General features: G+C 43.7%; 1 protein-coding gene across 1 annotated transcript in view; it reads left to right on the top strand.

Annotated features, from left to right (window-relative positions):
* The first annotated feature begins 3271 nt into the window (after positions 1-3271).
* The window catches only part of LOC114644884 (uncharacterized), a 34248-nt gene continuing 23997 nt past the window's right edge, over positions 3272-13522 (top strand). The window contains exon 1 of the mRNA XM_051930134.1: positions 3272-3592. Within this exon, the coding sequence (XP_051786094.1) occupies positions 3280-3592 (313 nt within the window). The 5' untranslated portion in view covers positions 3272-3279. The remainder of the gene's footprint in view (positions 3593-13522) is intronic.

Below are 13522 nucleotides of genomic sequence, written 5' to 3' on the forward strand. Positions count from 1 at the left end.
CACCCCGTGGTGGCGCCTGCGGAACCCCACAGAGCTGCACAGAACTCCAACCCCCATGAAGCCCTGGGGGAGTCCGAGGCACCGCTGCAACCCAGGGATGCTGCCATCTAGTGTCCAGGGGGAGATACTGGGCTTCCCACCCTTGTCCCCCAGGCAGATGTGGTGAAGGGGTGTCCCGGCCAGGCATAGGCCCCAGCCATCTGTCACTATATATATATATATATATATATATATATATATATATATATATATATATATATATATATATATATATATATATATATATATATTCAATGTATCTCAATGGGAAAAAAAATCATGCTGGATATCTATACTGATATGGACTGGGTAATGTGTTAGGAACAAAAGGATGCCACATCATTTGATGGAAATGAAAATTATCAACCTACAGAGGGCTGAATTCAAAGACACCCCGAAAATCAAAGCAAAAAAATGATATGGCAGGCTAGTCCATTTTGACGAAATGTAATTGCAGCAACTCAAAATCGTACTCAGTAGTTTGTATGGTCCCCACGTGCTTGTATGCATGGCTGACATTGTCGGGGCATGCTCCTAATGAGACGACAGATGGTGTCCTGGGGGATCTCCTCCCAGTTCTGGACCAGGGCATCACTGAGCTCCTGGACAGTCTGAGGTGCAACCTGGTGGTGTCGGATGGACTGAAACATAATGTCCCAGAGGTGTTCTATTGGATTTAGGTCAGGCGAGTGTGGGGCCCAGTCAATGGCATCAATTCCTTCATCTTCCAGGAACTGCCTGCATACTTTCACCACATGAGGCCGGGCATTGTCTTGCACCAGGAGAAAGCCAGGACCCACTGCACCAGCATATGGTCTGACAATGAGTCCAAGGATTTCATCTCAATACCTAATGGCAGTCAAGATGCCATTGTCCAGCCTGTAGAGGTCTATACTGTACACTGTATATAGTGGCCTGCAGAGGGCACTCCAGCCTCCCAAACCCAACACAGGCAGACACCAGGCACATATTTTTCCACACAGCACACATCTGTTATATGTGGGGATGCGCTTTCTCTCACCCCCCCCCCCCCCCCCCCCCACAGCAGTACAAGCACCAAATACAACATACACAGTCCTTTTTTTCTTTTCTTTCTTTTTCTTATTCTCTCTGTCTTTCTCTCTCTCATCTTTCACTCCGCCTCTGGCAAGCTTTGTCTCCCTTCCTCTCGACTCTGGCTCCCGGAGTACTGGCAGCTGGCTCCTTTTATTCAAGTACCCGGGAGTACTTCTGGTGTCCCAACAGTTGTGGTCTGGAAGCTCTTCTGGGTAAGGTGGAAGCCCAATGAATTCCTTGCACAGTAATCTCATCCAGGCTTGGCAAGGGTCCTGGCCATCCGCGACAATATATATATATTTATGCATATTTACTCTCTATATATAAAATCCTAAGCCTAAAAGTGCAACGATTTTGTGTGATGTTTTTATGTCATGTTTTTTGTCACACTTTAAATCTGGCTTATTTTAAAACCTACATATATATGTTTGGTATCATTCTTTTCAGAATGTATTGAACTTTAATATGATGTTAGATTTTCAGATTCTTATTCCGTTTTTAAACTATAAACTAAAATATCAAGAAAGTCATGGATTTTAATTTCAAAAAAATCGTGTGGTTTTTATTTTTGATCAAGTAAACTTTCTATTACAGGAACAAACTATTAAAAAAATGATCTATTCATAACACCAATGTTTGTATTTAGGGGATTTAGTTAGCTGAAGGTTGAGACGATGACCCATTGCATACCACTTTAGTTTTCACGTGATTTTTCCTGTTATTTAAATGAGTAATTTTTTTTAAAAAGTTTTTTTAACTATAAGAATGTCAGTTAAAACGAATGGATTGTTTATTTAGTCTCTTATAAATACTCATCTGCGGTGGGCTGGCACCCTGCCCGGGGTTTGTTTCCTGCCATGCGCCCTGTGTTGGCTGGGATTGGCTCCAGCAGACCCCCGTGACCCTGTAGTTAGGATATAGTGGGTTGGATAATGGATGGATGGATGTGACATAACATATCTCATATACAACTGTCTAGCACAATTGACTTTGCTCTCAAGTGGATCACACTGACACTTACAATTTATAATTTAAATCCAGAAATTTTTTATGAGGTGAATTAAAAAAAAAACTTTTTTGGTGTAAATTCTTCCTTCTGAGGTGTTGGATACATGTTGAATTTAATTGTTTTACTTAAAAATTATTGGAAGTGTACTTAACTTCATTAAAATTGTGCAATGTGCTACTATGGTGTTATTTTTATTTATTATGTACAAAGCCATTTTGTAGACTGTTTTGTTTACCGTTTCTGAGGTTTTGTTACCCAAGAATCACTGGACATCCAAGATAGAATTAAACCATGAGAGTTAACAAATGCATTCCTTTAGTTTGTCTTGAGAATACTGACCTTTGGCAATGATGTTTTGGCTCTGATTTCCAGTTATTGTTTTGGTTTAGGCAAAAGATAGGACTGAATTTCCTGAAACAAACTTTGTTGTCGATAAATTACTGCAAAAGACTGTTAGAGACTATGAAGGGACTTGGATATATTCCCACTTATAACCGGTGTACACTGGACAGGAGAACGTTTAAGTTGCAGTGATATTTTGATTTTGTATAAATTAGTGTTTAGTGTAATTATCTGATCATTGATAGAGTACAGCTATTTGTTTTTTTAGAGAGTGAATTAAACAGGCAGATGTAATAAAATAATTCTCAAAAATTTCAAAAAAGTTTCTCAAAAATTAAGGGTGTGGGACAGTTCAGTTGAGAGGGTGATAGCCCCTTTTGCCCACCTGTGTTGCCAGGCCTGTTGCCTGGACAGGTTTTAGCTCACTATGGATATGATTAATTGAAACGTTAATTATTAATTGTAACAATGAATAGTTAATAGACTAATAGGATGGCGAACTAACAGAGTTGAAGGAGGAAAAAGGGGTGTAATTTCCAGAGAAATTTCTTATTTTTCTGTGTTAACGAGCTGCAAAAGAAAACACTTATACTTGTATTCTGGTCAAGTACCATTTCTGGATGTTAAAAAGTGAATGAATCCACTAAATTAAAATAAATAATGTATACTTTTGGTAGAAACAACCAGTATCTTCTTACTGTATGGCTACAGAACCAAATGTCCATTCTAACCTTCGAAACAGTGTTTGAAACAGAGGAGCACCTAGACACCACCAGGTTTTTTTTTAGCGTTACCTTATGTTTTTCCCTTTATTCATAGTGTCAAACAGACCCATGTTCTTTATTGAGGATGTGCATCCTGTCAAACTTCATGCTCCAGTACATAATAGAAGCTTGAAGAGCATCTGGGAATGGACTTCTCATGATTCCAACTTTCAAAATGTCCATCTCTGTACTCTGGAATGGCTTGATGACGTTTCTACTTATTCTTGGCACTGGAGTGTAAACCTTCAAAAAAACTTTGACATTGAGCCAGATGGAAGTCTAATTATTAAGCCACTGTTTGAAAATGCTGGCATTTTTATTTTTAAGCAAGTCTCCCCTCATGAAATAAGCCTGGCTCTGTTTGAAGTATATGCTTTTCGATGTGAGTATTTGTATTCGTTTTGGTAAAATATTTTCTGTTAATTTGAAAGCAGCTTTAGGATTATACAGTCATTATTGTCAATTACAGAATTTAGTGAAATGATTATTTGTATGTGCTAATTGACTTTTATTCACCTTTGCTATGTTTTTCTATAGAACTTGAAAAGAAGATGTACTTCTAAAAGCTTTTAAGAATCACATCCCCCCTTTCTGTTGCCTACAAAAACCTTTTCCATTTGAAAAATAGTATATGTTTAATTTTGTGTGAAATAGCATTACAGTATAATTCTATCGCTCAGTTTTGAAACATTCTCATTGGATTTCCACTCTTCTTTCTTCATCTTTGGATTAACCTGAGGCACCTGTGGCACATGACATAATGGCTTTCAATATTTCTCTTAGAATAACTTCATTACTATCCTTAGTAAACCCTTACAATGGGTGTATAGTTCCCATTTTAAATTAGACACTAAAAAAAAGATCAGCTTTTGAATGCATTATATGTAAGGATGTAAAGAATTATATAATTTTAGTTTTTAATGACTCCTTTAGAAGTGTTGCATAAAATGTGAATTGTGTCTTTTCTGTGTTTATAAGTGTTGTATCTGTCTGGTCTTTTTCTTGTTCAAAAATATTTAAATTTACCTAAAGAAGAATATCCCTTTGAAAGCAACAGAGGGGTCACCACTTACAGCATTTCATTTTTTCCTGAAGAGGGAATTAACTGTGATTGTAACATCTAATTCTGGGTGGCAAATTTAAAAATGACTGTGCCTTTCAACTCTTGGGTGTGGGTAGAGACTCATCCTCAACATCCAAACATTGTCATCATTATCATCCACTACAAAGGAATAAACCATTAGCAGTTTCATTACAACGAAGTATTTTTATGGTCCCGACAGTTTCCCCATATGACACGAGTCCATAGAAATCTTGTTAATATGAAGTACATTCAGCAGATACTTTCATTACAACGAAGTGCCCAAAAGACATTGAAATGCCTCAATGAATCATCCACAGAGCAGTTAGTTCTGTGGTCGCAGCTCAGTTGTGCACAACGATCCGCAAACAGAAACACTGTAAAAAAAAATTCTTTCTTCGAACTTTCCTCATATTGTTTTTTTGCTGTTTTTGTTTTCGGTGGTTTTCAGTGATACCTTTTGCTTATTGCTCGTCAACATTTGAAAAACATCCATTGGAATTTAATTCATTGTCACCCTCCTATAGAAATGATAACAGTTCATATTAGAAAAAAAATTTTTTTTTAAAGCTCTCGATTGCGGCAAAAAGAATTCGCAATTTCGCCATCAACACTGTCAAATTTCTTGAAAGACTGAGCAAAAAAAGTAGAAAAATCTCTGGTTGCAAATGTATGTGAACTGCTGCATTTGAAGATGTCGAAAAAGCCATTTTTATGTGGTTCAGTGATGCTCGTTCAAGAAACATTTCTATTAATGCGGCACTCATTCAAGAAAATGTGAGGTTTCTAAACTCTCTTGGGACCTCCCCTAACTGAACAACATGCCGAAGAGCATCCTGAAGTGCGACCAGCACGTCTCTGGAAGACTGTTTATCCATTGCCGGGGCAACAGCAGGCTCACAGCTCTGCTGCATCTCTCCGCCAAAGAAAACAGAATATATCTCAATGGGTGATGCAAGGAACATTGTAAATGCAGGTAAAAGGATTGCTTGGCCACTAACCTGGCCACAACCCTGCCTGACTGCTGTGTCTGTTTATAGGAGAGTGGCAGATCACACTACAATAAATAACCCTGCTGTTCCTGTTTCAAACTGAATAAAGCTGGTTTTGCTAAAGTACCTCAAAACACTCAGCCTTGTGTTTTGGGGTGTAAGACAGGGACTTGTAGCACAACCCTGATCTTTTAGGATTCGCTTCTGTGGCGCTTCACTGAAGCGCTGTGAGCCTGTTGTTGCCCTGACCCAGCAAAGGACAAACAACCTTCCACAGATGCGGCAATTGCGTATCGGGACGCACTTCAGTGTGACGTTCCCGTTGGTTGGGGTGGATCCCAAAAGAGTTCAGAAACCTCACAATATGAAGAAGAAAAAAAGGATGATTCTGCTTCTGATTGATAACTGTGCTGCCCACAACATGCTTCCACATTTAGATAATGTTTGTATTGAATTCCTCCCACTCAATTGCATAGCAGTGCTTCAGCCACTGGATTTGGGTATCATTTGCACCCTGAAAGTATATTATCGCAAGGAAATGCTGAGAAAAATTCTTGTCAGCATAACTTGGAGACAGGAGGAGATTAAAATTAATGCAAAAGAAACTATTGAAATGATTGCAAGCGCCTGGACGCAAGTTAAAGAAAGCACTATAGCAACAAATACAGAATCTCATTACAACAAAATATTTTTTTAGGTCCCTTGCAGTTCATTGTAACGGAATTTTACCTGTATTTTCTTAATTTTAAAAACTTCAATCATGTCACCTCTTAGTCTCTATTTGCTAAAACTGAAATGGCTCACCTCCTTCAACCTTTCCTCATAACTCTTAACTGGCAGTCCTGGAATCAGCCTAGTCACTCTTCTCTGGCCTTTATCTAGAGCTGCTATGTCTTTTTTGTGGAGTAGAGATCAAAACTGCATGCAGTTCTCCAGCTATGGCCTCAGCACTGTATTTTATTCTGCCACCCAAAAAAGAACGCAGTTTAGTAATGAGATTGACCAGAAGAAGGAACATTGTTGTACACTAGCCAAAGGTTAATACCAAGAGGTCTATCCTTATCGTTCACCTAAACTAAATCAGAAACTGAATTCACGGTCAAGAAATTTTTGCAATGAGCCTAAAACTAAACAGTTAAAATAAAGAAATACACTTATTCAAATCACTGGGTTTTTATCTGCAATCATGGATAACCAGGAAATGCAGGGTGGTGACCTTTACATCATCACAGTGGTGATGTCATGCACCTCTGCATCTAGTAACACCATGCCAAGGAATTGTGGCATACCACAAAACATAAAAATAATATGATAACTTTAAAAAAAGGCCATAACATAAATATGATAACAGAAATGAAACCCTCAATTTCCCAAGCCCTAAAAAGTATTTTTTTTTTGTGATCAAATTTTATTGACAACAGGAAAAGGAATTACAGCCAAAGAAAACCAACAAAAATAACCGATTTTAAGCTATATGAAAACAAACAACAATGACATCCCCCCACTGGCATATGTGAGACTGCTATTTAAGCAAAAACACAAAAGTATGAAAAAAATCGATGAGTGAACCGGCACACACAACACACAGAAGCACAGGACGATGTAAATAAAATTTAAAAAAATAAATAAGGAAAGCTTTACACAGGAAAAACTACATCATGGAACAACCTCCAACTATCCATCCATCCATCCTCTTCCGCTTATCCGAGGTCGGGTCACGGGGGCAGCAGCTTGAGCAGAGATGCCCAGACTTCCCTTTCCCTGGCCACTTCTTCTAGCTCTTCCGGGGGAATCCCAAGGCGTTCCCAGGCCAGCCGGGAGACATAGTCCCTCCAGCGTGTCCTGGGTCTTCCCCGGGGCCTCCTCCCGGTTGGACGTGCCCGGAACACCTCACCAGGGAGGCGTCCAGGAGGCATCCTGATCAGATGCCCGAGCCACCTCATCTGACTCCTCTCGATGCGGAGGAGCAGCGGCTCTACTCTGAGCCCCTCCCGGATGATTGAGCTTCTCACCCTATCTTTAAGAGAGAGCCCAGACACCCTGCGGAGAAAACTCATTTCAGCGGCTTGTATTCGTGATCTCGTTCTTTCGGTCACTACCCATAGCTCATGACCATAGGTGAGAGTAGGAACATAGATCGACTGGTAAATTGAGAGCTTTGCCTTATGGCTCAGCTCCTTTTTCACCACGACAGACCGATGCAGAGCCCGCATCACTGCGGACGCCGCACCGATCCGCCTGTCGATCTCACGCTCCATTCTTCCCTCACTCGTGAACAAGACCCCGAGATACTTGAACTCCTCTACTTGGGGCATGATCTTGCTCCCAACCCTGAGAGGGCACTCCACCCTTTTCCAGCTGAGGACCATGGTCTCGGATTTGGAGGTGCTGATTCCCATCCCAGCCGCTTCACACTCAGCTGCGAACCGATCCAGAGAGAGCTGAAGATCACGGCCTGATGAAGCAAACAGGACAACATCATCTGCAAAAAGCAGTGACCCAATCCTGAGTCCACCAAACCGGACCCCCTCAACACCCTGGCTGCGCCTAGAAATTCTGTCCATAAAAGTTATGAACAGAATCGGTGACAAAGGGCAGCCCTGGCGGAGTCCAACTCTCACTGGAAACGGGTTCGACTTAATGCCAGCAATGCGGACCAAGCTCTGACACCGATCGTACAGGGACCAAACAGCTCTTATCAGGGGGTCCGGTACCCCATACTCTCGGAGCACCCCCCACAGGATTCCCCGAGGGACACGGTCGAACGCCTTTTCCAAGTCCACAAAACACATGTAGACTGGTTGGGCGAACTACCATGCACCCTCCAGGACCCTGCTAAGGGTGTAAAGCTGGTCCTCTGTTCCGCAACCAGTACGAAAACCACACTGTTCCTCCTGAATCCGAGGTTCGACTATCCGACAGACCCTCCTCTCCAGGACCCCCGAATAGACTTTTCCAGGGAGGCTGAGGAGTGTGATCCCTCTGTAGTTGGAACACACCCTCCGGTCCCCTTTCTTAAAGAGGGGGACCACCACCCCGGTCTGCCAATTCAGAGGCACTGTCCCTGATGTCCATGCGATGTTGCAGAGACGTGTCAACCAAGAGAGTCCTACAACATCCAGAGCCTTGAGGAACTCCGGGCGTATCTCATCCACCCCCGGGGCCCTGCCACCAAGGAGTTTTTTGAGTCCCCAGGCTCTGCTTCCTCATTGGAAGGCATGTTAGTGGGATTGAGGAGGTCTTTGAAGTACTCCCCCCACCGACCCACAACGTCTCGAGTCGAGGTCAGCAGCGCACCATCCCCACCATACACAGTGTTGACACTGCACTGCTTCCCCTTCCTGAGACGCCGGACGGTGGACCAGAATTTCCTCGAAGCCGTCCGAAAGTCGTTGTCCATGGCCTCCCCAAACTCCTCCCATGCCCGAGTTTTTGCCTCAGCAACCACCGAAGCCGCATTCCGCTTGGCCTGCCGGTACCTATCAGCTGCCTCCAGAGTCCCACAGGACAAAAGGGACCGGTAGGACTCCTTCTTCAGCTTGACGGCATCCTTCACCGCTGGTGTCCACCAACGGGTTCGGGGATTGCCACCACGACAGGCACCGACTACCTTACGGCCACAGCTCCGGTCAGCCGCCTCAACAATAGAGGCACGGAACATGGTCCATTCAGACTCAATGTCCCCCACCTCCCTTGGGACATGGTCGAAGTTCTGCCGGAGGTGGGAGTTGAAGCTACTTCTGACAGGGGGCTCTCCCAGACGTTCCCAGCAGACCCTCACAACACGTTTGGGCCTACCAGGCCTGACTGGCATCCTCCCCCACCATTGGAGTCAACTCACCACCAGGTGGTGATCAGTTGACAGCTCCGCCCCTCTCTTCACCCGAGTGTCCAAGACATGTGGCCGCAAGTCCGACAACACGACCACAAAGTCGATCATCGAACTGAGGCCTAGGGTGTCCTGGTGCCAAGTGCACATATGAACACCCCTATGCTTGAACATGGTGTTCGTTATGGACAATCCGTGACAAGCACAGAAGTACAATAACAAAACACCACTCGGGTTCAGATCGGGGGGGCCATTCCTCCCAATCACGCCCTTCCAGGTCTCACTGTCATTGCCCACGTGAGCATTGAAGTCTCCCAGCAGTACGAGGGAGTCCCCAGAAGGTGTGCCCTCCAGCACCCCCTCCAGGGACTCCAAAAAGGGTGGGTACTCCGAACTGCTGTTCGGTGCATACGCACAAACAACAGTTAGGACCCATCCCCCCACCCGAAGGCGGAGGGAGGCTACCCTCTCGTCCACCGGGGTAAACCCCAATGTACAGGCTCCAAGTCGGGGGGCAATAAGTATGCCCACACCCGCTCGGCGCCTCTCACCGGGGGCAACTCCAGAGTGGTAGAGAGTCCAGCCCCTCTCAAGGAGATTGGTTCCAGAGTCCAAGCTGTGCGTCGAGGTGAGCCCGACTATTTCTAGCCGGAACTTCTCAACCTCACACACAAGCTCAGGCTCCTTCCCCTTCAGAGAGGTGACATTCCACGTCCCAAGAGCCAGCTTCTGTAGCCGAGGATTGGACCACCAAGGTCCCAGCCTTCGGCCACTACCCAACTCACACTGCACCCGACCTCCTTGGCCCCTCCCATAGGTGGTGAGCCCATGGGAAGGGGGACCCACGTTGCCTCTTCGGGCTGTGCCTGGCCGAGCCCCATGGGTGCAAGCCCGGCCACCAGGCGCTCGCCATCGAGCCCCACCTCCAGGCCTGGCTCCAGAGGGGGGCCCCGGTGACCCGCGTCCGGGCGAGGGAAAACGCTGTCCAAATTTTGTATTCATCATGAAGGTTTTGATGAACCGCACTTTGTCTCATCTCTCACCTAGGACCAGTTTGCCTTGGGTGGACCTACCAGGGGCATAAAGCCTTATCGTGGTGGAGGGGTTTGCTTGTCCCAATGATCCTAGGAGCTCTGTTGACCCCCAATTAGCTCTTTACAAAATGAATTGGGTGACGCCAATTGTGGATAGTAGAGCCAGAAGAGTTGTTGATCCGAGACGCAGAAAGTTCAAGGAGGACAAGATTGTAAAAGGAAGACTTCCAGATAGTAGAGGAGACAAGGGCAGGAGATTTCCAGCCAGAGGCTAAAAGCAATTTAGCTACAGTGGTCACAGTCATTAAAGTCTCCACTGAGAGAGAGAAAGAGAGAGTGAGGGAAGAGAAGAAAGGTCTAGGAGGAGAAGAACTTGAGGGGACAAAGGAATGGGGAAAGAAAAAATTGTAGAGAGGGATTCTGCTACTAACCACCAAAGAGTTGCAGCCGGAGGGCATTCCTAGAACACATGGATAAAAGTGTCAGGGACTTATAAGAGGACAAAGGTGACATAGGGGATCTAATTCTAGTCCCATTAAATGGTGTCTCCAGGGAGTAGCATATAATTTGTGAACAAATTTAAATTGTGTTTGCTGGTGATTAGGATTTTAGAATAATTTTTAACATTTACAAAGATAGTGTTCCAGCACAACGCAGATGGGGGGAAGGGTCTGTTAGCCAAAAGACATGTTTGGGAAAGTTTTGAGGGAAGCTTTATGGAGAAGGGAATAGAGACCAGATACTACTTTGACATTATGAGAAAGGGATAAAGCAAATGAGTATAGGGGGTGCATTGGAACAGGGGAAGAGAAGGGGACTCCACATGTCCTGAGCCCAGACCTCAGCTGCAAATAAGAAAATAGGAGGTGGAAGGGATAGGATGTCTGAATTGAAGAGAAAGGAATGTATCCAGCCCTGACTCATTAAATATATCTCCTAGCACAGATATACCAGACTGAGACCAAGGTGAAGAGGAAATTGGACGAGCTCCAATATTTAGGGCAGAATTATGAAATAAAAGTGTGGAGGTGTCATCTTGTCAGTGGACCCATCAATTTTTCAACCTTTCTCCATATCTGAAATGCATAAGAAACAATGGGACCAACAGTAGAAGAAAGGGACTTTATTTTATTAGAAAGAACTGGAAATGAATTTGCGTAATGGGAGTGAAATATATTTTGTCTCTATGGCTAACCATGAAGTAGGATGCTGGGGAGAGCAGACCCAGTTCCAGATTGGCCTTAAGAGTAAAGGCAAGGTGGTATAGCTCAAAATCAGGTAGGGAGACACCACCGTCCGACCTCTCATGGATCAAACTGGAGTGTTTAATAGATGGTCTCTTGAGATTCCAAAGGAATGAAGACGCGAGTGACTTAACAGTTTGCCAGAACTTAGGCAGGGGAGAGAGGGGGAGAATAGAGCTAAAAAAAATCATTCTGGGGAGCAAATTCATTTTAATAATTGCCAGTCTAGATTGGGATGAGAGAGGAAGATGGAACAAAGAAGAAATGGATTCTCAGAACATGGCAAAAGTTGTCAACTGCAAGATCCTGGACCCTGGCATAAATGTCCTATTCCAGGTATCTGCAAGACACTCTCTGAGGAATGAAAGTGGGAAAGTTAGAGAGATGACAGGAAGAATTTAGTGGGAAAAGAATAGATTTAGACCAGTTAATCTTATAACCAGACAAAGCTTCATAGACATTAAAGAGATTGAGAACATGGGGAAGATCAGCAGAGGCATTATCAAGGTAGAGAAGAACATCATCTGCATATAATGAAAATTTCTGAGGAATGTCTTTAATCAATAAGTGGCTGATATTGTTTGAGAATGTCGAGAGCTACTGCCAAAGGCTCTTGTGAGCTGGGGGGCTGATCGCACCCCTATAGGATACGGACGCTCCTCTAAAAAACGCTGAAAGACTACCTTCACATTGCTCTCTTGCTTGCTGGGCTTACTTCCGGCTGATTTATCGCGCGACTTGCGTGGTACTTCGCATACTTAAAAGCCCGAACAGCACCTATCAGATTTTGATTTGATTGTTTGCTTTTCTCTCTCTCTCTGACATTCTCTGCTCCTGACTCCTTTGAAGAGGACGATATGTTTGCATTCTTTTAATTGTGAGACGGAACTGTCATCTCTGTCTTGTCATGGAGCACGTTTAAACTTTTGAAAAAGAGACAAATGTTTGTTTGCAGTGTTTGAATAAAGTTCCTGTCTCTACAACCTCCTGTGTTTCTGTGTAAATCTGTGACCCAAGCGGGACACTCTAATAAAAGATTACAAAGAAGCGGGGAAGGAGGACAGCCCTGGCTGTCTCCTTGAAACACATGAAAAGGACGGAAATGTTGGTATTAGTAAAAAGGATAGAAGAGGGGGGCAAATAAAGGATCTGAACCATGTTAATAAAGGCTGGGACAAAGCCCAATCTAACAAGGACCTTCCATAAAAAGTTTCAGTTCATCCTGTCAATGCCTTCTCTAAATCTAGGGAAGAAATAGCAGAAGGTAAGAACAAAGAGGAACTAAATTTAGCAAACAGCTAAAACAAAAAAAAAAGAGTTGGTTGATAAAGGGAAAGACGGCAGGACACAAGTGCAGAAATGGCGATCAGCGAGTAAAGTGGGTGTTTGAGAAAGAGGGAGACGTGAGGCCCAAAGGAGGTACCCGAGTATAAAGAGGAATATATAAAACAAGGTCAGTGTTTTTTTTTTTGTTTGTTTGTGTTAAAGTGGCTTGAGTAAACTTTCAAGAGAAGGGGCCGGTTTCTGTTTTTGTTTATTTGGTCACTACACACCTGAGCTACGTTTGGGGCCCCCAACGGAGTGAGTAATATTTACTGACTGTGGAAATAAGTCCAGGTGAGCTCACCAGTAGTTTCGGACCCATGATGTACGTATAGTTATAAATAATTGAGTGTTTGTGTTTTATGTATTGTGTATATATTTGTAACTTATCAAGTTTGGAAAACTGTTCATGTTTCATTTAAGTAAAGAGAGTTTTTTTTTTCTATATTTGAGTAACAGTGATTGGATTATGTATTATAAGGCTGAAGGTGGGCGATAGTGTACCTACCAACAATAGAGGTGGCGACACCATTATAAAGAGCTCAGGGCCTTGCATACCAATAAAGGAAGGGTGGTGCAAGGGGGTTACACTTAAATTAGCCATTGTCTGAAATAAAGCGAACAGTAAAGGCAGAAAGGAAGAAAAACAGATATTCACCCGCAAAATCAGAAAACACGTCTCAGCAAACCCCTGATCTGCCCCTCCCCCAAACAACAATGTGAAACCCATAACCCCATGCTTTAGATAACCACCGCCTCAGCCATTTAGAAAGCCGGCTGTAAAACATTAAACCAGGTACGGCGGATCC

The sequence above is a fragment of the Erpetoichthys calabaricus genome, chromosome 7 (assembly GCF_900747795.2).
Source record: "Erpetoichthys calabaricus chromosome 7, fErpCal1.3, whole genome shotgun sequence".
NCBI lineage: Eukaryota > Metazoa > Chordata > Cladistia > Polypteriformes > Polypteridae > Erpetoichthys > Erpetoichthys calabaricus.